The sequence below is a fragment of the Nicrophorus vespilloides genome, unplaced genomic scaffold, assembly GCF_001412225.1.
Source record: "Nicrophorus vespilloides isolate i.1.1-1 unplaced genomic scaffold, Nicve_v1.0, whole genome shotgun sequence".
NCBI classification, from domain to species: domain Eukaryota; kingdom Metazoa; phylum Arthropoda; class Insecta; order Coleoptera; family Silphidae; genus Nicrophorus; species Nicrophorus vespilloides.
Genome location: NW_017096383.1, coordinates 205,869 through 233,547, shown reverse-complemented (window position 1 = coordinate 233,547; position 27,679 = coordinate 205,869). Strand labels below are relative to the sequence as shown.

Genomic DNA, 27,679 nt, shown 5'->3' with positions numbered 1-27,679 from the left:
CTAGAAACAAAAAAATAGAAGGGAGGAGAAAATTTCGATTAATTAAATTGATGATGCGGGGTAATGTAAAATAAAAAGGTGTGACCCATGAGAGAAAGGGGGACGCCGACGAATTTTAGTTTGTGTTGTTTATTTACTGTTGTTGTTGTTTATTTGTTTCTAATTGTTGTTTTTTTTTTCTCGATTCTGGGACAATTTGATCGCAAGCAACAACATGCAAAAGTTTTACAAGTACCAATCTACGAGGCTGCTTGACGAGGGGCCTATTCATGCCGTTCATCTTGTGATACAATCCACAGGCGTTGCACAAATAGTGGCCCGTGCCGTCGCGACGCCACAAGGGCGTATCTATAGCCCCGCAATTTACGCATTCCCTCCCTTCAGTGAAGTACTCAGCCGTCCTCGGATCAACTAGATTCAAACACAAATTCATTTACATAACAACATAAATATTACATAAAGAGGACAGTAGCAGCATAACACAACACAACTATGATGACAGCTGTCAAATATGATTGATATTAATCAATTGACTTTGATCAAATACGTAATATATAATTCGGTTGACAAATTGTATTTTCCAAATTAAAATTGACAGCTGTCAAATCTTTACTAAATATGATTGATATTCATCATTTAACACTTATATTTATCAAATAGAAATGGTACCAACTGTAAATTTAAAATTTTACATACAAAACAGATGACGAAGAATTTAGTTGATGAATTTCACCCTTACGGTAAATATAATTTAATATATTATACTATAATTTAAAAATGTGATTTTATTAAGAAACTATACTAAATTGATAGCTGTCAAATTTATGTCAAATTTGATTGTTATTAATCATTTGACACTATATATAAATAGAAATGATACCAACGGTAAACTTCAAATTATTAAAATGAAACAGAGAAATCGTGATTATTTTATTTGGCAAATTAATAGTAAATTTAAAAAAAATCGTTTAGAAAAGTCAATTAAATTGAACAATAATTCTAAAATGTCATTTTGTATAAACTAGAAGAGAGAAAGAAAGAAATTAGAAAAAAATAAGTTAACACAGCGTTTATATGTTCAAGCTAATAATCGTAGCTACAGAGTTTAATTTAAAATTTTAAAAAATAATTGAAAAAGATTATTTTATAAAACGTGAGAAACCACATTTCGCTACAAATTAAAAAGAAAAAAATAATAAACGGTTTCATGTAGACACAGCAATTATATAATTTGATAATAAGCTGTAAAATTATAGAATTTCAAACGTTTATTAAATTTAAAGATAATTAAAAAATACTCTTTGCAAAGAATTGAAACATGTTATTATAATTAGAAAATAGCAAATCTTGAAAATATGGAACTATTCAAATGAAATAGAGAAATCGTGATTGTTTTAGTTGGCAAATTAAAAGTAAATTTAAAAAAACATTTAAGTTAAACAATAATTCTGTTTATATTGCTAAAGATACACAAAATTTATTAATATTTCTATAATAACTAAATTATAAGAAAAATATGAATATGTATTTTTATATAAATCTCACATGTAACTGAAAGTCAGATTCGTGATAACGTTAATATACACTTATCACATATCCTTTCATAGTGATTACATGAGAAATAATGTTTAATTTCAAACGCAATTTGTTAATCTAATTTTATTTAATGTTAATATAAAAATATTTCACATATTTCTTATTGTAATAATATGAATTATTACTGCACGTATTTTTTTTAATTATTGGTATATATTTATGTACCTAGTACCTACTTTGTTTCTTTTTTTACGTTCTTTATATTGGTGAAAGTATATATATATAATAAAATGTAGGAAAATACAAACGAGAATGCAGGAAGTGAGGTACTTAGCTATTTACATGGACCGGAAATGTCTCGGTGACTCGAGCACACTTCAAATACGTTCCTCCGGCCGTGCGCGTTATCAAAGTGCAGACAAAGAGAGCGCGTGCCATTTGTGTTAAGTGTTTGTTGCGTTTCGACATTAACCATTAAACATCAAACATCGGTGGCTACTTAATCAGACTTAATGAAATACGAACGGAAGACAAACGAGCCAGACGCTGCTATACAAACACACCTATACTACTTGCACTACATCCAAACCCAAATCACACAACAAATTAACAATCTGTTTAAGAATCGACAAATCTTAGTTCATATTTTCAATAAATTATTGTTCAAATTTAGTTCAATTCCAATTAATTTTCAGTTTATATGTAAGACAATTAATTTTAAATATTATTACTTGTAAAACGTGTTAAAATACTTTGTGTATCCTTGTATAATATAATTGACAATAAGATGTTTGAGCGAATACTATTTAGATAAATCGAGAACGACAAGTTGAAACATGTTATAAAATAGTCAATAGCATTAACACACCATTAACAAATACATATAATAAATCATGTTTGTTTTCAATGAATTTGTGTTTATTTGTTTGTAAATCAATTTATGGTATCTCTTATTCTTCGGTTTCTTTATGTATTTAATCATAGCTTACAAATTCCAGCACTTTTATGAAGTGTTTTATTTCTCAAATACTCAAAATTTATTGATACCAATAAAAAAATACAAATATTCTAAATTTGTTCATTTCCGGTAGCATTTAATTATATATATAAAGTTGGTTTCTATTACTTTTCTTCAAGACATTCTAGTTACACAACATTATCACAGTCATTCACATTATTATACTTGACAAATAAAAAAAATATTTCTTAAAACAAAATCTATAAATTTTAGAACTAAGTTCTTTTTAGAATAATCTTATCTTTAAATTTCTAATGGGTCGCTAAATGACTCAATGTTAAAACTTCAATGTTATAAACAATTGGGTTGCAATACAACATCTCAAGCATATTTTAATGGGTTACTAAATGAGAGCTGTCACCTTGCATTAATAAACTTATATAATTGGAACCAATACAACAGTAGCTATTACTTGGCAAAAAAATTGAGAAGTGATGATATAAAGTATCTTTAGCCTCTAATACTATGAAAGAATACTAGAATCAAAATTTGAAACTTATTTATACGAAAAATGTGGACTTTAAATCAATGAACAAAAATTAAAGTCAGTTTTTTTTTGTACAAATGCAGAAATTTTTCTTCATTCTATGTATACGTGCAAGCATCTCAGCACTGTGTGCTTAATATAATACTGCACATATTATTGTCGGTATTAATTGTCGCCATTCTCTTTAGCTGGAGTTAATAATCATGAATTGCGATCTTTTTTTTTTTCGTTCCCCTCCTTTTAGGGCCCCGAGTCAGCATTTAATTGCATAGGTGGCAAATGCAGCGAAAATTTCAGATTACTTAGCTAAAAACCGTTTAAAGCTTTCATGAATCCAAGCAGCAGCAGCAGCAGCCGCGCACGTCTCTCGGTATAAGTGTTTGTATATGTGTATAAGCATGTATGTGTATATGATCACATCACATCGAGACTCTTGCTGTTTTTATTTATTATATACTTCTTCAATGCAAACGTAAATAACAGTTAAGGAAGTTTCGTTTCCTCGAACAATAAACAGAGAGAAACGATCGGGTTTCGTGACAATAAACAATCGGCGCGTTACGCAAAAGGGCGTTCGCGAATTTATAACGGTATTATTCTGTTTCTCTCCGTTTTCTTTGCAATTTCGTAGCGTCTTTTTTTTATCAAAATTGTGTCAAATTTGATAAAGACAAGTCAATCCTCTTTGGTGGACATGCAAATTTACTTCTTGCGACACGCGCGCCCACCGATTGCGACATAACGTAATTGATCAGAAACACGAGTCGCTGCTCTCGCCTGTCAACTGTTTTCTGCGACAGTTTTTCTTTCCCCATGGGTTTTGTGTGCGCATGGGGGGCGCTACTTAATTTATGGTAGATGCGCCACCCCTGCAGTGGCGCCAACATCGACCACTTTTGCGAAGAGCAAAAAAAAGGGACATTGGGACATAAAAAAAAATGTGCATTCCGAAAAACCCCTAAACGTCTAGGGTTACACGAATCGGAGCGACTAATCGCACGGAAAATTCGACTGCGCCACTTTCTGCCACCACACTGACATCTTTATTATCTGTCCCACCCATGCATCCCGACATGAAAAATAATATGCATCTTTAAGAGAACATTAATTTATTTGATGGCCGACGATGCTCCTCTCTGCACACTGCGCCACACGCATCTTTCCACACGCAACATCTTAATCCCTTTAGCTGTGACAGCTGTCAACAACGGGGACGTTCTTTATTGCAGGGGGCAACCGACTTCTGACATTCAGTGAAAACACGTAAATAATAGTGCCGTTCCTTTAATTATTTTATTTATCGCATCGCAAATCGATTGGACTTTGATTAAAGTCTAAAAATACATATTAAATTTACTTCAAGTAGCAACAAATCCATCTCTGCTTCAATATATTACATTTGAATTACATTTATAAGATTATATAATAGAATATTTGATTTCATTTTATAAATAATATCAAATAATTAAATTAAACTAGGTTTATATTGCTACAACTTAACATATATAATATTTAAAACTAATGCAATTAATACAAATATTGACACTGTTACCTTTAACTGAAATATGTTTATTTTTGATAAATAAATTTAATATCAAACAATATGAAAAAGATATCAAACAATCACTTCTTATTTATCTTATACTAAAAACTGTTAATTTAATACTTTAATTGCTGTTGAAAAGTCCTGATTAATTTTAACTAATTGATTAAATTTTATAATAACTAAATTTTACTAAATGAGAATATAATTTTCTATTTACGTTTTCTGTACTAATATTAGCATTTTCTTCAAATTGATTAATACGTTGTTTAATTTATGTTTAATCACTATTAATATCATTTTGTCCAATTTGACCAACATAATTATACATACTTATCCATTCCAAATTTTTTACTCGTATAGTGAAATACTCGTATAGTGAAATACTTGTATAGTGAAACAGTTTTCCCCATATAAACCAATGTAAATTACGTCAATGCGTTCCATGCCGGAAAAAAAAGTATAACTTGATCTCGATTTTTAATGATTTTGCTTTTCATATGTATGGTTCTTTTTATTCTTTGGCTTTTTATTCAGAGACATGTAAACAAAGATGACATAGAAATTCGAAGATGGTTAATATATTCAAAAATACACATAATTTGTGTTTTCAAAATGATGTAACAGGCGCGCAATTCGGGACTTCTCTTCTCATCGTCACTCGTTAAGAGAGTCATTTTATTATCTTAATAAACAAATTAGTAGAAAATTTAAATTAAATTCTATATTCTAGTACTGAAACATTTATGAGATCCTATAAGCGTTAAATTGTGGTGTTTGGTAAATCTAGTGTTAAAAACGTACAATTTGTAGTACTCCATTTGTGTAAATGTGAAACAAACAAATGAATTGTTGTCCTTTAGCATTAATAAACACTTGATTTCGGATTCTCGGTGCAACTCAATCAAAGTTCGCAAAACAAATTACGTTCGTTAATTCAAATATTTACCAGACTTTGAATGTTTACCGAATCATAGTACAAGCTTCAAAATCATTCAAATCAGTCTGGATCAATATACACAAATTAAAGTTCTCTTTTATTTTTTTTTCAATTATATCTCCTTTAGACTTTATATGTATTAAGCATTAGAAAAAAAATATTATATAAAGATTTCAGTCAAGACTTTTTTCAAGTTGAAAATTTGTTTAGACTTATTGTTGACACCATAACTAAACAGATGAAAATAAGAAATAAAACTATTATTCAAAGAAAAAAATATACAAAAATCTTCAATTTTTTTTTCAAGTTGAAGATTTGATTAGACTTAGTGATGTCATGAATGATGAAAATAAAAAATCAAATTATTATTCAAAGAACAAAAAAAAAGCAAGAATCTTCTTTTGTCAAGTTCAAGATCTAGCATTCCTTTAGACTTGATGGTGTTAACCATATGGATGAAATGCATTAAGAAATAAAACAAATGCGGAATATAATTACTCTGGCTGTTTGTGTGAGTATAAATTGTCCCATGGGATTCGCTGACGCGATGGGTTTGCCTTCGGTCAGTTCCCGGAAATATTTGCAGGCTCGCGAAAAGCACAATGAAAAAAAAAATCGCATAAGAGAAAGAGAAACAAAACAATATATGTATGTATATGTTATAATGAAGCCCCGCTGAAAGTGAAGTTTTACGCACAGACCCAACATCCGGTCCCGATGGTGAACGACAAAAAGAGGGAAAAAAAAAACATCAGCAACCACCAGTTCTCCTCGACTTCATCATCAGCATCATTTTCATTTGCAAAATCCCCGATTGCGTTTGCAAACACTGCAGTAATCGAAGCAAAAACAAAAAGGATGAATCTTGGGTGGAGAGGATGAAAGGGAAGAAGTATAATATTATAATATATATGTATATAAAAAAAAAATAAACAAGGAAAGAGCGTGTGGCATGAATGTAATGGATACGGCCTGTTGCTATCCCATGGGTACGACGCCCACACAAAATCAACACCAACAAAAAAAAATAAGGTTACTAGGCGACTTGTATGTGTTTTTTTTTTTGACAATTACTCCTCGCAACTCGATACGGCGATGAGAAAACACCTTCGATTTAGATTGCTGCAATTTTGGATGTTGAATTGAGTTGCATTATTTTGGAGATGAGTTTTAAACTCTGAATGGACACGTGGAAAGTATTATTATGAAGCTGTTTCGAGTGGAGGCCCCGAGAGACAGAGGCTTGGAATGAATATTATTCATGGGAGGCGAGAGTGGAATTGATTTTAACGATAATTGCGGGGGCCCCAGAAGTGTCTTCTATTACTGAAACACCAGATCTGTTGAATGCGCCCATAATTTTTAAGTGCCGCACACCAGCAGACACACACATATACATACATACATACGTACGAACACACGCACGCACATACAAACCAGATACACGCGTAAAAATAACTCGAAAGGGAAAACGCCGCTCGGCGAAAATCATCCTGTGCTGTGGGAATTTCGGTCTCCTTTCACATCAACATCTGATTACTTTTCAGAAAAAGTTATTGCGCTTTCATTATGTAATATCTTTGCGTTTATATAGTACCTTTTCAACTAATCCTATAGAACTAATTAGATCTCATAATTTCAAAGCTTAACTAATATTTGGTTTATGCAGATTCAATTTATATATTTTCTAAAAATAATAATCATAATCAAAAGACATTCAATTAAATATTATAAATCAAGTAAAATTGTGTTTTTTTAGTATCAATTTGGAACAACTGTGTTTAGTTAATAACTGAAATCAATATCAAGCATATAAATTAATTTTCTATATTTATAGGTATTATCTTTTATATTGTTGTTTATTTCTGTTAAATCTTCTTTATAATTATTAGATAGTCATATTAAACATATTCAACATATAACAAAATGTTTCGAATATTGACGTATATTTTTGTCATTAATCAAATATGATGATAAAAATTAGATAGATTTTAAGAACAAAACAAATTTGTAAGTAAATAATAATATTAATTACAAATTGTATACTTTTTAAACGCATATTTAAGCATTTATTCACTAATAGATATGGTATTTGACCCATAATAATCAGGCAAAAAAGTTAAATGCAAATAGCTATGATTAACTTATTTTTACATTTAACACTTTTTATTGTTTATATAAGTATTAAATAATTACTTTTATTATAATATTATTGTCAATTATATAAAAAAAATCGTAATAATTAACCACAGATGTAAAATTGAAAAGATATATAAATAGGAAAGTTTTTGATATAAAAAAACGATGGAAAAATCCAATTAAATCAAATAATGTAACACGAAAACAACTAATTAGAGCCGGAGATAATACGAGCCTTATCAAATTAAGTCTCAAAAATAAGTTCGATGCAACATAATTTATGTATATGTATTTTTTTTTTGTTATTCGGTCACGCAATTTTCCAAAATATGCGTTCCGAGTCAGAGTAGCTTAGGTCATGGTTAATTGTATCTCTCGTCTAAATAACGCATTATCAGTGTTGACTTTTAAAATCGTTTTCTCTCTTTTTCTCCGTGTGTATCTTTTTCTTGATAAGTGTTTTGATCATATGCTGTGTATGTGTATCTATCTATCTCTCTTTTTCTTTCTTTCTCCCCAGGTTTCTGTGGTCCGATAGGATCGGAGAGAGGTCAGAATTGCATGACCAACCGAAAATACGTTGGGGTTCAACTTACTTGCTGAGAGGGAGGCGGAGGCGCTGAGCTGGTTACCGCGGCGACTGTTAGCTACAATCGGATTGTACTGGACTGGATCGTATTGCCATTCGGGATAAGAAGTGGTCACCGGGTATGCTCCTGGAGTCCTGTGACCCGCCGTCGACCCATTACTATGGAAACTGGTCGTCGGCAATCTGTTGAATGCCGGAAGGGTCGTACCTGAGCACGCCGACTTTCCATAATCTTCACCTGAAACAACAACAACAAACACGCCATCAACACCTATCCAAACAACAAACAACCTTTGACCATCGCATCTTTCATCCATCCATAATTTCACCTTCTTATTGATACAAAAACACATCAACAATTTTAAACATATCATGTTTTAAAGCATTACAATTTCTATTAATAACAGAATAACCATAGCAATTGAAGGAAACAACAAAAACAAATTATATTCTTAATAAAATTAGCAAATTTGTTTAGTAGAATAAACACTAATTATGTAATTAGGAACTTATATTAGAATAATAATGTAATCATGCTTATTACAACCATAAGCATTTTTTCAGATTATTATGTCTATTGACTAAGATTTTTCAAATTACATAACAATACATTAATTACATAACAAGTGAAGTTGTTTGAAAGATAACGCAATTATCTTAAACTAACAGTATTAATGATTACATAGCATGTTTCAAAGATCGAAGTATCTTTTTGAAGCTTACTTCTGATGATTGTAAGAAGATATGCATTCAGCACTAATTCTAATATTATTCTAGTTTTAGATAATATTGAAGAGCATTACATTTTCAACTAATCAAATCTTAAAAAGGTAAATAATAAGTTATGAAAACAGTTACAAATAGGTCTTATTTCATTCTAAAGTAATTTTCTCATAACAATCTTCTTACAAAACTATTGTCTATTAACTAGTGAAATTTTCAGACTTAAAATGGTTGCGCTTTTCCTGAGCAGACGAGACTTTACACTGGCGCCAAGTAGCATGAATCAACTTTGAATTCATCGATCAATCTGATGATTTCATACGATTACCACGACGCTCGTTGCATTTCTATTTTTCCGCATTTTCATGAAACAATGGTCTTTTCCTTGCAATTGTGATTCCAAGTATAATCGTTAGCCTTCAAAATTTTACTGAAAACTTTTTGTAAAAATGTTTTTTAAATATCCAAATTAGAAAATTTAAAATTAAATATAGTAGTAACAATATATCAAATGTAAGTTACATTATTATCAAACAATTCTATAATCAAGTTTCAACCTATCAAATATGATGAAGATTATACTTCAAATGCAATCTACTAATGATATTACAACATAATTAGTTATTATTATGACATAGTTTTATTTGGATTTTTTGTGAAAATAGAAGTAAATGTAATAGAAATTAATTCTTATACTTTTTTTACATTCCTTTCTCAAATTTGATCAGCTTTTAGGTTAAATGACTATCAATGTCAAATATAATCTTCAAATACATATTTAGTGATTGAAAACAATTGTACTAGTTTTCAATCACTAAATATGTATTAATCAAATTGTATATTAAATAACACTGTATCATCAAAATTAGTGATGTAATAAATGTACACTAGAATTGATAAATCGACATATCCATGTCTACTATAACTAGTTTTTTTAAAATTAGTTATCAAATTACTTGTTTCATCAATAATTAATTTAATTTAACTTGTAACTTTTATAATATTTTTATGATGCATTTAGTTGTATAACACAAATTGAATAATGAGAATCTTTCTTATTGCCAAATCGCAGTGAGCGACATTCCGAATTATCAGAGTATCGATTGCGCAGAGGTCAATTCTTTGGAAAACAAACCGAAAAAAAAAATAACCATCTGCGTCTCCGAAATTAAAAATATACGCGATAAACACTGACGAGAATAGGTCAGTAATTGGACGATGTTATTACGAATTCGAATGATTTATTGATGGATGAATGTAAACATACCTGTATTGGTCCACAGTTGCGTCGGTTGATTGCCGAGCTCCGAAGATCCGTTGTTGTAGAACGGCATATTTGTGTTCGTGTAACTCGGGATGGATCTGGTCGTCGTCGAGTATAGAGGACTGCAATGAAAAAGAAACGAAAACGGAGATGTTTAAATAACAAATTCGACAATATTTAATCAAAAAAAAAAAAGAAGAATGAAGTAACAACAACATGCGTATGGGGATCACAAAAAGGATGGAGTAGGATTGCTCAACGGATTGTATGGATTGCACTTTGGATACGACTCTTTTGTTATTTATTGTTTTGATGCGTGTGTTCTTTTGCACCGAGAGTCCCAAAATACACGTAAACACAACAGAACTGCAGGAGGGAATGACTAAATCGGAATACACCGAGACGATAAGCTGTAATCAAAAATTTGGTATATAGTCTGGATAAATAAAAATAGATATACTACTATTCAACGGACTGGGTTAGAAGTTCCTTCAGTATCGAAAACATTTTTATCGCCGAAAACCTGCAGCGACTGTCTTATCAATCGCAAGATCGCACAAAGACTAGAAAGAAGTTACTTTGCTGACTAGAAAGAAACGGTCGTCTTTTTCCTTGTTGCTTCGAATTAGTCGAATTTTATTTCTTCTTCTTTCAGTATTTTTTTTAAGGTCACTTCTTATACATAGTTTATGCTCAATTGGGGGAAAGAACGAAGATTACAATCAAGGAAAAAAGAAATACAAGAACCACTAACGATGGGAAAACAAATTGGCATTTGCTGTGTCTTTTTATATATAAAGCAACGACTTTTTTTGTTGTCCGTTCATTTTCTCTTAAATTTCAAAATAACATCTATTTTGATCACAACATTTGACTTGTTTCAATTTAATTCAATACTAATCTATTCTTCATTAGCGATTGTTTTTTTTTTCATTTACTTGAGTCAACGACCGAAAATTAGAAACTAATTCGATTCCATTTTCGTACCACCGGTTTTCCTTGATAACGCAACTTTTTGGAATTTCCAAAGAACAAAGTTCCTTCCTTATGTAAACAGTTCTTGTCTGTTCTCAATGCATTAATGGTAAGAAGTCATTAGTCATTAGCCGAAGTGTAATCTCTACCAACCAATTATAATTAACCGTAGTTATGAATTTGATGACCCGAAATATTTGTAAAAAATTAACGATTCGGTATTAATTGGTAATCTACAAAATCTATGATTTTTTCGATAGATTACCTAAATTTGTAGACGTGATTCATATTAAACTATTTACGCATTTTTTGTATACTTCCATGAAAGCGATTTAGATTTTGACTTGAATATAAGTCTGTAATATAGATTTATATAAGACTTATCAATAAAATTGTTTTAATCCGTTATTACAATGTACTGAAAACACTACAATAAGTAATTAAACTTTTAAAAAAATCAATTTCTTTAAAAAAATAATCTGAAAATCAAATTTCATCTGCTTAATTTCTTTATAAACTTATTTTAAACTTTCTAAAACAATACAAACTACAAATATATCAATTCAGTAAAAATATTTAATACAAAGCCAATAAGATTATAATAATTTAAAACATTTTTTTTCAATAATTTATTATAAAATTTGTATATGTAATTTTGTATTTTCAGTTAGAACATTGAACCGAAAAACTTTATAAAGAAATAGTTTGAAACGTTCTATTTTTGAATGATTTGTACCTTAATATTTAAAACAACATCGATAAAATAAGTTATGTTTCTTAAATAATAAATTTGTGTATTAGTTACAAAAATATTGAATTTCTTAAATTACGACTCGAGAATTTGATGTACAAAACATTAAGTAACAAACGATGGAATAACATATGAAAATGTGTTGTTAATATTTAATTAATAATTCACGTATTCTAAATTTAGAATTGTTTTCGCTCAACAAAAAAAGTTGATATTGGATTCAAAACAAACTTCATCAATTCAGACAGCTTACGTAGAATGATTGAAGAACATACATAATATCCCATTTCATTCATAACCACTTATCGTATTGTTATCAAAAACCGAAGATTATTCAAGAAAAAATATAAAAAAAATTCTTAAAAATTAAGATTATTAGAAAATTAATCAAGATTTTGTTTTTAAAAATGGATTAATAATTAAATATGTATATTTACATTGTAGTATATTTGAAGGATTCACTTGTGGTGTTTTTGTATTGGATTATCACAAAGTTGTTGATTGCAGTTTCGAAATGGGAATGTTTATTATGATCAAATGGAAACACTGTTCGAGTTCGAATGAAGACTTATTGGAGATCGCGTTTTGTTCAACAGGCATAGCCAAAAAATTAAGCACGAGTAGAAGAGCAAGAAGGCTCAGTTCATCTGATCACGACGCGAACGGTAATGGTTCGAAAAACGGCACTCGAACACTCAAGTGGCTCACAAACACTAATTGTCGTCCCACCATCCGACCAGAAGAGAAAGAGAAGGAGACACGTTCGAGGCAACGCGCGAAACAAGGACGACGTCGCAGGACGAAAAAAAAATAACATAGGAAGAGTGAAAGAGAAAATGAGAGAGGTGCAAGCAATTGTTCCATTGTGCGGTCACGTGCTCTGTCTCTCCGAGCTGCGCAAATGATTTGCGCAAACCATTCCCTTGCTTAAGATCAAAGATCGCTTTTCCAACATTTTCACGGCAATGACAATGCAAACAAATCCATTCCAAAACATTCGTTTAGTTTAAATTACTAAAATTATGCATTTCAAACAACTTAATTTATTTTTCTTTATGGTTATCACAAAAAAAAAATTATCAAAAACATTCGGTAATCGGTAAATTACTAAATTGTTGCTTTCTCTTGTACACATTTTTTTTTGGTCATTTAATTATTAATGTGTTCGTGTTGCTGCAACCGCAATATCGGTTATCTTTATTTAGTAAAAAAAATAATAATAATAAAGCAAAATCGTTTTGCAACAAATATTCTTATCGAACCGTTTCTCACGTAGTTTACCTTCTGATACGGAATTTTCGCCCGTGTGATTTGTTTCTTATAACAAAAACTCTTTCATGATCTGATTCATCGAGTTAGTAATGTCCTGAAGAACAAATTAAGATAAGGACGCACACGCATCGGAATTCCTTCGTTTCAATAATGAGCGATCGTTATTTTTTTCTTCTTCTTCAAACCCACAGATTTAGTACAACTTAAAAAAAGCTTTTTAAAGAACATTAGAATAAATATTTAAATATAAAACTTAATTATTATTAGATAAGGAATTTTTCTTTGGTATTTTGTTGCTTACGATAATCATCAATTATTCAATTTTATATAAAATTTTCTACAAAATTTATTTGATTGATTACAATATATATAAAAAAACCATTTTTTATATATTAAAATTGGACTATCTTTTAAGTATTCATCGATTAGTTCATTGTAACTATAAAATCTTGAATTGTTTAATTTGAAAAAATCAAACTTATAGTTTAAATAGAACTTTTGTATATATATTTTTATCTTAATCTTAAATTGATAAGTATTAAAAAGTATTAAATAATACAAATTGATTAATTTAGTTGGATCATTACAAATATATGAGAATATACAATTTTGTACATTTCTCTTCATTTGCTCTTATAGTCGTGCTTTTTTGGCTTTGACTGTTGAACAAAATATATTTGATCAATATAAACATTCCCATTTCTTTACTGCTATCAAAAATTTTGATATTTCAATACAAAACACCATTTTTTATATGTGAATAGTTTAATTAATTGTTTATAAGTGGATAAAATATGAAGCAAACATCAATTTTATAAATCTTATTAGTAAATTTCACGTATCATTTTAATGATGCGTTTGTTAATGGACAAGTTTATCAAATAATCATTACAAATAGTCATAACTTTAAAATATTTCAACGTTTATTTAAAAATTTACTTATAGTTATATTATGTATATTTTTTGATGTTTGTATAAAATTATTTAAAAAAAAAAACTTATATAAATTTTAATAAATTATTTATTTATAGTTTACGATTATATTGATGTTTTAATATAGGATAAAAATGCAATACAGCAATACTTCACATAGTGCGGGTGATTGCCAATATCCCGGACTAATCGAGGATTTTAAAAGCGCACAGAAAATAAGAAAAGGAAAAATTAATAATAATTTAAAATACTAATTTAGTTTGTTTTGAAATTTTCAAACATAAAACCAGGACTAATCGAATCAGGACTGTGCGAGGTATAGCGGCATATGCAATTAGATGTTTTATGTATACATTTTATAATTAGAAATGTAAACGCGAAATGACTCGTTATAATTTACATACCGAAATTATTTGTAATTGCTTTCTTCATAAATGCGATAATAAAGAAACTGTTTACTTTTGATAATCCGAAAATCAACAAATACAGCAAGGATTTTATCAGACGGCAGCTATTCGTCACCACGGTGATAGCGACGACAGAAGAAATATAAACAAGTTCGAAAAGTAAATCAATAATTTCGAATATCTCATTTTTAATTCCATTTGTTTCAAATACAAATGTTCTTTTTTGTAACCAAAAGCAAACGTTTCTTTTTATTGCACTTATTTCTGCGTTAAATTATGGAGTGCCTTCATATTATCGAATAAGTCACGTCAAGGACTGCAAAGTCGAATTCATAAAATATTATTGGAATCGTTTTTCCATTTGGGCACACATCTCTCTGCGCGTGTCTCTCCGTCGCGTTTTCTTCCTTTCTTTCTCTATCCTCTCTCGAAAAAGGAAAACAAAAACCAAAACAAAAATGTCTTCGGTAATGTGATTTTTTTGATTTTGTTTTTTTGTTGGAGCGTTTACAAATCGTGTGTTGTTCCGGTAGTCGAGACGGTTTTATCTTTTTTAAAGAAATCCTTTTTCCAAAGCTATTTAAATTGAGGGTGTAGTGGACGGAGAGAGACCGGGTTTTTTTTTTGTTTGTTTGTTATCTGCTAGAAGCTTATGGAATTCTGCCAGAAGCTCATTTTATATTTTATTTTATTTCCATTCCGTTTATTGGGCGAACCTTTTAACGACCACCAACACTAAACAACAATCATTATCTAGACACTATTCTTCAGCCGTCAAAATCCGTGTAGACGGGAATACGAAACAAGTGATTCATCGATTCATTGAACGCGTTCGAAAACGACGAATGCAGCGATTTTTCTGTTTCAACGACGTACGCAAAAAATATAACAAAATATTTCTATTATCCTTCACACTCTTTGTCAATGTCAAGTGCACGAAGTGTTGAAAAGAATAAAACGGTTACAGCGAAAAATCCAGCAATCTTCATATATTTTTTTAAAGAAAATTTTTCAATTTTAATATAATATATTATTTTTAAATATAACACTTTTTGAATTATTTTTTTATTTATTTTCATTGATATTGATGACTATATAATAAATCTATCACAAAACTTCAAATTTGACGTTTCACATAACAAAATGATGATAAACATTTTATGAATATTTTGTTTTTAAAATCAAGAGATCTGAAACTGTTTTGTTGTTTTATGTTACATTAAGATTGCTAACCATAAAATCAATTATTAAATGTCAATTTTGACATCTGTCAAATAACTGTCATTAATAATAGTATTTTAGATAGTTAAATGTGTGAAATTAAACGTAACTAATACAAATAATAATAGAAAATAATAAAATCAGTATTAATAACATAAATAGCAATTAAGTAACTACTCAAATTGAAGTGATAATTCCCATATAAGATTTAAATAATTAATTGTTTATCTTATACAAACTGACCAAAATTAAGATTTTTGATAGAAATTTCAAAAGAAAAATCAATATTAATTACCAAATAGTAATTATATATTTACTCATACTAAAAAGAAAATTCCCATATAGAATGTTAATCTTATACAAATTTTTCTAGTTAATCTTTTACAATAAAAAAAACAAATTAATTTGGATAAATTGATTTAAATCAAATTAAAATGATTTATTTACTATTTAAATATAAAATAAGTCTAGTTTAACAGAAAATTAAAAGAAAAACATGTATGAAGTATATGAACTTTCTACAATTTTAAGTCTCAATTCTTTGAAGAACATAGCAAAAAAAATGAGCCTCTATAAAAAAGACTTAGTTTTTGTAAAATGTTTTTATTTTCTTTGAATAGTTGTTTTCTTAAAAAGATATTTGTGTGAAAATTGTACCTGGATTTAGTAATAAAGTTTAGAATACATTTTTAAATTTTATTTCAAATAATTTCATGCGTTCCTTCTAGGTTGAGAAGTATTTCAAAGATTATTTTAATTGAATAATTGTAATAATATCAATTGTGTCGAGTTTTTTTGCCCTAATGTATTTTTTTTTGTAATTTTTATGTTATTAATAATAAGTAATAAATATATTACAAAGTATCGTTTGTTCTAACAAAATTAGATGAATAAACGTAATTATACGTATAGATTTATAAAAGTAAATATTTTTTCTTCAGTCAAATACAATTATGTACTTTATACATATTTAAAGTAAATATATTAAACAAGATAAAATTACATAACAATAAAAGTACTAATGATATATCAGCACGAAAAGTTTCAATCCACAATATTTATAATTCTTATTACAACCAGGAAAGTGTTGTGTTTAAATGTGAACATTTGAAGTAAAAAAAATGTTAACATTAACATTTCGTGTTTTAAAAACCTGATAATATCAATGTTAACTACATAATGTAGGAAAAAAAACGTTTTTTTTTTCAATCAATAAAATTATGTATTTTATACACATTTAAAGTAAATATATTAAATAATATGAAAAAATTACATAACAATAAAAGTACTAATTGATATATCAACACGAAAGGCTTCAATTCACAATGTTTATAATTCTTAATGCAATCAAGAAATAGTTGAATTGAAAGTAAAAAAAATGTTAACATTAACATTTCGTGTTTTAAAACCTTGATAATATCAATGTTAACTACATTCAGTACAAAAAATAAACGTTTCTTTGTTATCTAACTACATATATTTACTTAACATTGGAAATAAAAAAAAATACTCAAACAGCGTCAGTTTTATCGCAATTTGTTGTATTTCCCTTTCCGATTGATTGCTCTCATTACAACAAATTCGTTTCCTTCGTTCGTTTTTTTTTTATCAAAAGAATCGTGATTTCATGTCAAATCGATATTCGCAGTGGTTAACCGAAAAATCAGCTTTCGTTTTAATATTATTTTCAGTACATAAAATATGTGTGTATATATAATAAATAAAAAAAACTTGTGTTTGTGTAAATGTGTGTGCATTATATTGTAATGTAAGAGCGTTTTCGTTCGTTATCGGCTCACAACTAGCTGCCTGTAACGGGCACATTACCCTATTTCGATGATAAGAAACCAGCATACACAATTATATAAAAATATGCAGGCGGAAAAAAATAAATAAATGGAGTCGCACGAAAGAAATGGGGAAAACGCATTACAAAAAAAAAACATACACATATACAAATAATTGTACAAAAAAAAAGAACTTTTATAACTGGACTGCATGCAGACACGAAGCATGCAAAAAAAATAAGGAAAATCGTTTCAGTTTCAACAAATTTGTGACATTTTTTTAAAGTATTTTTTCTTGGAGTAATTTGTAAAATTATATGAACAATTTGAAATCAATGAACAACTTATTAAAGTTATTAACATTATATATGAGACATAGTTTAAACCTGGTCTAATCGAAGATCTTAAAACCGCACAAAGAGAGACTTCACAGTATAGAAGATGAAATCAAATGAAATTACTATAAAAAAAATAGGAAAATCGTTTCAGTTTAAAAAAATTTGTGACATCTTTTGAATGTATTTTTTCTTGGAGTAATTTGTAAAATTATATGAACAATTTGAAATCAATTTTACTACCATGAACAATTGATTACTGTTATTAATATTATATATGAAACATAGTTTAAAACCGGACTAATCGAGAACTTTAAAACCGCACAAAGGGAGAATTCACAGTATAGAAGATGTATATTTTGCTCAATTAAAGTTTAGTTTATTTTTAAATTTTCAATTGTTTTCTATAATAATTACGTAATTATCAAAGCCACCTGCTTCAATTCGAGAAAAACATATAAAATTGGATCTTAAGTATTCATTTTAGATTGTAATTTTTATCTGATTATGAATGATTATTTTCAGATTTCTTTTAATTTCGTTTTTAAATTACAACCAACATTCCTAATATTTACGTAAAATTTCAAATAGAAATGAAAATAACATACGAAAACTTACTTTTATATTGAATTATATTTATGTATATATATATAGAAATAATAAATTAATTCATATAAAATTTGTAATTATAATTTTCATATAATTACAAATGATGTTTGATCATTTTTCTAAAAAGAAGTACAAAAATTCCTCAAAAATTGTGACCTAAAAGTCTAATATTTACTTAAAGTTTCATATACAAAAAACATTCTTTTCCAAAACAAAGATATGATGAGAATATACGAAAACTTACTTGCATATCCAATTATAATTGTTATTTATATATTACAAATAATTAATCAATTTTGTATGCATTTTAGACTGTAATTACAAATATCTTTTTATTCGTCATTCATTGTTCTTCTATAAAAATGTAAATATAATAATTATGCATTTATTAATAAAATGTATCAATTAACCAAAACAATTAAATTATTTAATTTCAATTTTCAATTTTACTTTGGTATAAGAATTATTAATTATTCTAACAGTAAAGTAAAATTCGTTAATCGACACAATAATTAAGCTAAAACCATTCTCAACTTAAACAGAATTAAAACCATTACGAAATTCTATCAATAGATTAAATTATAAACTGAAAATCAATCTTTATTATTTTGGAAATAACAAAGTCGTTGCACAACATCGTTCATAATGAATTGAAAATATAATTGCATCTTATATCTTCATTCTAGATTATAATTTGTTTGGACTAATAATAAAAAAAATGTTCATAACAGATTTACTTATATACTTAAATATTTCTGAAACACTAATAAAAAATAATTGAATCATGATCTTTTAGAGCAACAAGATTATTAACAATAAAAGTATCCATAATTATTATTACACAATGACGAGAGAAAACGAAAACATATTTGTGTGCTTACAAATTTATAATTGTAACTAAGTATTTATTATTTACACTTTGAAGTCGCTTTCGATAATAAATTATATAAACGTGCATCAACAAAAAAACAAACGTAATCGGATATTACGTCTTCATTTTTTATTATAAATTAAATAGACTCAAAGATAGATATGAAAATATCGAAAATTTGTAATTCTTTACAAGTATTTCAATATTTCGGAAATACTAAAAAATATCTGTGTTTTTAGCTGCTAATAAGTCTATGTTTAGGTATAAGACTATGAAAGAATTTGTAGTTGTAATATAAACGAAAACACGTTTTCAGTCAAAGTCAACACATCATTAAACAATACACAATTTTAAAACCATTCCTATAATTCCTGAAATGATCAAAAAAATAAACTTTTATAACTAATTCATTAGTGAATTGCAAAGATTCATTATAATTAGTCAACTGATACAAAGGGCTATTGATCATAGGTCTTTCTGCCCATCATTATAATATTAACAGGTTTGTATGTTTGAAAATTTCAAACCGAAATATAATCCGGACTGATTGAAGCATTAAAACGTTTCTTAAGTGAATACAACCATATTTTAAATAATTTCATAATTAAGTTCATTGTGTAAGAAAAAACTTATTTTTTTACAATTACTATTTACAATATTTATAAGAACTTTTGACCAATTATTTCTGCCAAAATGTTATTAATATATTCAAATTTATAACAAAATTATATTCACTTATATTAATAAACTTATAATAAACATTTCAAATTGATCAACGTTTTAATACATTTTTTCAATTAAAAAAAATAGTTTTTTTTTTTTCATAAACAGTAAAAATGTATATTTAAAACCATAGATAATTCTGGTTATTTATCGTGTATACTAATTATGTTTCTATTGATGCCTTGATTACAAAAGTCTGTTTTCGATAAGAAACAAGTCGTTCTGATTGATCGATTTTTAAAACATCCGTTTCATTCATTTCTTCGAACAATAATCATTAGATCAAAACAGTATTTTTTGTTGTTGTTAATTTCGTTTCTATTTATAAATATATTTTTAGAAATCAGATAAAGATTTAAATATTTTAACTAATTTCATAATTTTAACATTTCATTAATCATAATTAGAAATGAACGTTTTCATGCAATTATTGAAAAGTATACACAAATAAAAAAAAATACTTATGGATCAAATCGATATCAATAAAAATAATATAATTAAAAGAAAATTAGTACAAAAAAAGGATACATAAAAATATCATATACAAAGCGTTTTTGAAAGAAGTTCCATCAAAATAAATATGTTTTCTTAATCCTTTAAAAGTTTATATTAGAATATAAAAAATATATAAAAGTTTACTTTTTGTTGTTGTTTGTTTAAAATCAAAATAATATTTGTAAAATACTAACGTAAATTTTAAGTAAAATGTTGTATTTATATAAAACATTGATTTTTATAATCTGAGAATTATACGAATATTTTAAAATACCTTTTTTTTTTAAATAAAATTCGGAAATGTGCATATTAACAATTAAGTTTTTGTTGAATTTGTCTTTGAATTTTGCATGTATTGGATGGAAGAAATTGTGTTTGCATTTGAAGCCATGCGCTCGAGCGAACGAACGTGTGCATAAGTATTACTTGGAAACGTCCGTCCGTCAGTTTCACACATGGACTTTATTAAATATTGTGTTACACGCATACACCTCAATAATTGTAATCTATAGAAGAGCGCGCAGCTAGTGTCCAAGGTCATTGCATGTATGCGACCACCTCAATTTGTGCGCACATCCGACCCGTTAATTGTTTTTTAATATCACTCGGCTCGACGTTTATTTTTAAAATGTTGACCCTCGGTGACCCACACGTCTCTCTCTGTCTCTTTTTTCCAGTTCAAACAGCACCGAATTGTTTCCACCAAAAAATCCAAATCGATTTAGTGGATCTCTAACGATCATAGAATTTTCTTGATGATCCGACTAAACGCTGTTACGTAGACTCATTTGCAAGTTAGGTAATATTAAGCAATATTTTCTGAGCATTAAGGTTATTAGAATGTTGGAAAAACGCATACGCAGCTAAAATTATTGTTGCAAAACGTTACTAACCTATGTTAAACGTACATTGAAAGTCCAATTTATATACAATATTTACGGCAATACCTCGCATAGTGCGGGTAATAACCTTTCGCTAATTGTGGAACTGAACAAATATCAAGAATATACCGTACAAAACGAAACTTTACTATATGAAGAAAAAAATAATTTTATATAATAAATTAATTAAAATTCATTTTTATTTTAATAAATTAAAATTTAGTTTGTGTTGAAATTTTCAAACCGGACTATAGTGAATGCGTACTGATAGAAGCCGCACTATTAGAGATTTTGTTTTGAAATTTTTAAACCGGACTCCAGTGAATCCGTACTGATCGAAGCCGCACTATGCGAGATATTGTTTTGAAATTTTCATACTGGACTATACGGAATCAGTACTGATAGAAGCCGCATTATGAGAGATTTTGTTTTGAAATTTCCAAACCAGACTATAGTGAATCCGTACTGTTAGAAATCGCATTATGAGATATTTTGTTGTGAAATTTTCAAACCAGATTATAGCGAATCCCTACTGATATAAGGTATTCTTGCTATATACATATATATCATTAAATATTTTGTTTAAACTAGTAAATAAGCTTAGACTTTACAAGTATACCCAACAACAAAAAGAAACCTCTCAGAAGAAAGTAATTCTCGGAATGACACAAACTTAAATGTTTTTCATTTGTTTTACAGCGCATCTTACAAAAACAAGCTAAACCCAAAGTATTTTCTCTAATAGAAAATCCTCACCTTTACTTAAACCCCGAAAATCACATAAATACGTTTATTGCATCTATTGTGTAGATGTGAACGGATGCTTTGTGAAATTCATTTTCTATTTTATTTACAGCATCTGTTTTTACAATCTAAACATTAAATTCTAAACTGAGCCTATTATCTTTTCGTCTCCTTTTTTCATTTTTTATTTATAATACATTTTTTCCCCTGATCTTTTATAAATTAAAAAACAAAACATCTCATTCGTATTCTAATAATTAATGTTATATGACTAAATACAATAAGAAAACAATTTCACCCACAAACATCTACTGAATTAGATAGTTTCTGTTAAATTATTATTAGCATTAATTTTACTTCATAAAAGAATAAAATAATTACTATTATAATATAAATAAGACTGAAAAATAATGTAAATACAAAAAAAAACTTGTATATATTTGTAAATCTAAATGATAATAATTACATTTTTATTGTATCTAAAACTAAAACTATAATTTTGTGTCGTATTTTTTTAGAATTTATATTTATCAATTAAATTGTTCAATTATTAAAACCGAAAGCGGACTAATCAAAGCAGTACAATAAACGTATATAAATTTGTTACATATTACATATGTTTACATAATATTTTTAAGTTAATTTTGAAATCAATTAATTAAGAAAATGTTGATCTAATAATTCAGTTGATATGATTTATCTAATCACTAAAAAAAATTGTTAATAAAATTATGTATTCAAAATTAATGAAACAGCAACTTAATTTACGTTAATATCTAGATACTTAGTTAGTTAAATATGTAAACAATGTAGCTGTAAAAGAATAATCAGAGTTTAGTTGATATCACGGTCTATCAACTTTGGCATGTCGATTACGCGAAATATAATTGAAAGTACGTTGGTTACAGTAAATAAAACAAAAAGTTTGTGTGTGTGTGTATTATTTTTTTTTATCGTTTCGTTCGGTAAGTAAATTCCGTTTATTCGCGCAGCAGTAAACGAGCATTAATAACACACAATACTACTGAATCGAATCTAATCGGAGAGCCAGGAATTCTACGTTAACTGCGATCGTAGTATTTATATCACAAATTATATAATTATTGGAGATTGTCGATAATGTCGAAGTGTTTATATAACCGGGATTAGAAATGCAATAATCTTAAAGAGCTTAACTAACCGATGCGTATTGATGATGTTTTATAGCTTTCGAATGAATGGATGAATGGACGAAGTACGGTAATAATCTTGAAGAGTTTACAAAATCGATGGTCTAAGACTACTGGCGGCGTCTTTATTGCTTCCGGATGGAAAGAAAAGAGTGGAAGAGAGAAGATGGATGGAGCGGAAAATTTAATCCTTCCGATGCGGGCGGCACGGCACGCGCTCCTTGCGCAAGAAAGTATGTGCACCCTTCGAGGAGGGACACGTTCCATGGCTAAGTAACGTTTCTTGTACCGGTAATTGGAAAGGAGAACAGGTAAATGCCAGGACACGTGGATTCAATGAGACCAGTTGTTTCCTTCCGGCCCTCCTCAACCCGAGACCATTTACAACAGGCAATAACTCACCAACAAAACAATACCTGAGGAATGGTATTCCCAGAATTGCAATTAAAGAAACGACGATAACTTACAAACTATTCGATCCAGTCCATTCAAGAAGTGCAAAAATTGTTTTTCTTATTAAGTAAATAAGTCAGCTGCATTGATGTTAAGTCTCAAATTCCTCAAGTTTTAAAGCAAATTTTCTTCCGATCTAATATGACCGTTCTTATCAAGTAATTATTCAATATTTATATGTTATGTTGTAAAGGACAAACATTATTTTGAAAAACTTTTATTTATATAATGATACCAAATTATGTTTGTAATAATACAAAAATTTGGAAGTTTTATATTTACAAATAGTTTCCTCCTTTACAATTGTTAATTTTAAAAAAATGTTTACCAACTTATCATTTGTGATTATTTGATAAATACTACAACATAATAATGTGAAAGTAAATATCCATTGTATTTGATAATTTGTACAGCTACTTGCTATAATATCTTGTATTATAGCAAGATTTTAAACTTGTTTATGCACAAAATACTTTTAAAAAAGTTCTAAACATAATCAACAATGAATTAATTCTTTTTATATACGCTAATTAATATACTAACTTAAAAAAACCTAAATCACTTATTTATACATTCTTTAAACATTAAAAATACTCGAAAAGTTACTTGTGAAGAAATCTATCTAAATGTGATATATGTTTACATATATTACGAATATACCTCGCATAATGCGGATTCACTCCAAAAAATTATTACACAAAATTATTTTTTTTTCCTTAATAAATTTACTGAATTTTAGAGAAACCCGTACTATAACAGTTTCTTTTCTACCTTAATTTTAAAATGCCTTTAAGATGTTAATCTTGTGTTTTAGTTTTGGGACATTGCTTCTTTTTTTTTTTTCGAAAAACGATCATTTCCATAAGATTGTCTACTTCCTGTTTGTAACTAGAAAATGAAAGTTAGTTTCACTCTACAAAGTATTCAGAAAATTTCACAAATTTGATACATTCGATACAAAATTCATTTAATTTTAAGTTAATAACCAATGAAAGATTCGAAAAGATTTTAATAATATCAAACCGGTTTTCTATTCTAGATTTTTGAAAATATAATATTTTTTTATACATTCAATCCACTAAAAGAATTCCTAAAAGATTCAATGACTACACTTAAACTAATTAAATTACTTGGTTTCATCAATATTATTATGCAACTCGTATCAGTTATAATGAGTTGCAAAGTGTTAATTACTACATTATCTCTAATTTTTAGTAACTTCTTTATGGTATTTTCCAATATAGTTATTGTAGGATTTAATCTCCAGACGTATACTAAACATTGCTTACTTATTAACTTATAGTCTCAACTTGTATAAATCTATGTTATCGAATGTAGATTGCAAAGAAAATTAGTTAGACGATGGTCTAGTAAAACCTAATCATGTACCAAACAATTGAAAAGTATTTGTCAAATTTCTAATTAAGATTACGGTGTTTGTCAATTTATCCACTAGTATGTATGATATATGATAAGTACTTGTCACATTTGAAGTAAAGATTATAGGTTATTCTGTTCATGGCGCATGTCAATTCATCGACTTGTCTACAAGTTTTAAAGTACTTGTCACATTTCAAGTAAAGTTTATAAGGTATTTTGCTCACGTCGTCTGTCAATCTATCGACTAATACTTGTATAATATCAACTAGAGATAAGCTTGTTTCTTAAGTTAAATCCGTAGCGCTTGTCAAGTTATCAACAAGTACTTGTGAAGTAACAAGTAGTTATTAACTTGATTTTATGATAATGAACATAATAATGAGTCATTTATTTGATCGCATCCCATTCAAAAAACAAACAAAAAGGCAATGATTTAATTTCCGTTTTGCAATTTAATTAAGTTCGTCATATTACAAAGTTCTCGTATCAGTTTTAATCGACGTAACAATTACAAACATCGGGGTTCGAAAACGCCTGACGCAAGTGCAGAAATGTCTACACGTAAATAATAAGATGCCAAAAAGTGATAATTTTCCTGTAGCCGCTGCACCGTTATCTCTTCTCGTATTCTCTTATTATATACTTTTTTTTTTATCGTGAGTGGGTGGAAGATGATGATGATGATGATGACAGAGGAGGCGTGCGCGGCGCCTTCACACGGCTTACGTAACACGAGATCTTAGTTTTGATTCTTCACGCGCGCGTGTGTGTGTGTGTAATATTTTTATATGCTTTTTTTTTTCTTCTGCTCCTCGCTCACTTCTGTCTCTTCTGTGCTCTCTATTTTCATATTATATTATTTACATTCGCGTATCAAATCGCGAATGTCTTGACATCGGATAACAGGCTCTCGGCCACCCGACAAAACATCTCCGTTTCATGAGGCAATTTGCATTGTTTATTATGTGCAAAACGCAAGAAGCAATTACATAAACATTCGTTTCCATTCATTCACGAAGTCATTTTTTCTTTCCTAAATTCGCAACGTTCGCGTTTGATATCATATTTATCAATGGTTGTCCAATCAACTGGTCAATCTTGCATCAACAAAACATTTTACAGTAGACTAAATATCATTAATTTGTTTTATTTCACTTAATCAAAAAAATCTCTAAACAGATTATATTTTAGGTATCAAAGACTATATTTAACTAATTTATCCATTGAAACCATAAACTTATAAGTAACTTTTGTTTTGTTATATACTCTTATTTTTAAATAGTCATAATCAATCAACAATGGTATTTCTTCAAAACTTCCTACTAAACTTTACTTTTATTTTTAATTTTACATCTACAAACAAAATAAAAATATTTTTATAAATTTCTTTCAAAATTAATAAATCACGGAGTTAAAAATACTCGAGTAAAGAAGATATTGGTATTATTGCAGAAATGTGTTTCTACCAGTTTTTATAGTATACAAATATTAATAATTAGGAAGAAGTAGGAAATTGTCACCTAATGTTCAAATACACTTTGGAATATCTTTATACTAATTTGTTGAAGTTTATCTAGATTTTATATAAAATTCAATATTTTAGTCTATAGGAGATTAAGTCTACGAAAATATGTTTCATTAAAATTACATAAAAACTAAAAATTTGATTATGTAGGTAATGTCAATATTGGGAATATAGAAACAATTGTGGCATCAGATTAAGATTATTGGTAAAATATCAAATTGCCTCTTATCACCATAACAGTGAGGACTTCTTCAAACACGAGATAATCGGCACCAAAAGGCGACAGATGATGATATGATGATAGAAAAAAAAGATTAACACGAAACAGAAGCGCAAATTATTTACATTTCGCCTAATAAAGACGATATTGGTTTTATGGTGACCCACCGAATGCAGTTGACAAGATCACGGTCAGATGGCGACACCGATAACGGGCGTCAAGGTCTGTTACCAACTGGTCCGATGACGAACAAAAGCTATGCTATTTATATAAACACAAACGGCTGCAACCGGACGATAAGACTAATTTTAATTGCGCATTATATAATCGAAAGATTTTATTTGCATTTCTTTCTTTTCATCTATTTTTCTCTTTCTATTTGCATATTGGAGATATTCAAATATTAGTAATCACGCATTTTAATGATAAATGTCTGACGTTGCGTTATCGCCTTTTGTTTTCATTTGTCTGGTGCGAAAAATTATAATCCTGTTCGACTGTATTTCCAGTATTTATTTGCGCTTACCTTGTTGCAGTTTGTGGTGAATTTTGGCACGTTCTTTAAATGTAATGTAACTATGCAAATGTTAATGATGATGATGATGAGTCTAGTAGCATCTTGGAGTTTTGATAGTGCAGTACTAAAGAGACTCGAACAGATATATCGTCCGGTGTTATCACAAAAATGT

At 28.3% G+C, this 27,679-nt stretch overlaps 1 protein-coding gene across 3 annotated transcripts in view; it reads right to left on the bottom strand.

Annotated features, from left to right (window-relative positions):
- The window catches only part of LOC108556895 (transcription factor GATA-4-like), a 55,045-nt gene that overhangs the window by 2,872 nt on the left and 24,494 nt on the right, over nucleotides 1-27,679 (bottom strand). For 2 of the 3 annotated variants that reach the window (XM_017913200.1, XM_017913201.1), the window contains exons 4-6: nucleotides 10,243-10,361; nucleotides 8,260-8,490; nucleotides 236-411 (exon numbers count right to left, since the gene is read on the bottom strand). In XM_017913200.1, coding sequence (XP_017768689.1) covers nucleotides 236-411; nucleotides 8,260-8,490; nucleotides 10,243-10,361 — 526 coding nt within the window. The remainder of the gene's footprint in view (nucleotides 1-235; nucleotides 412-8,259; nucleotides 8,491-10,242; nucleotides 10,362-27,679) is intronic. The other variant, XM_017913202.1, reaches the window with a different exon arrangement.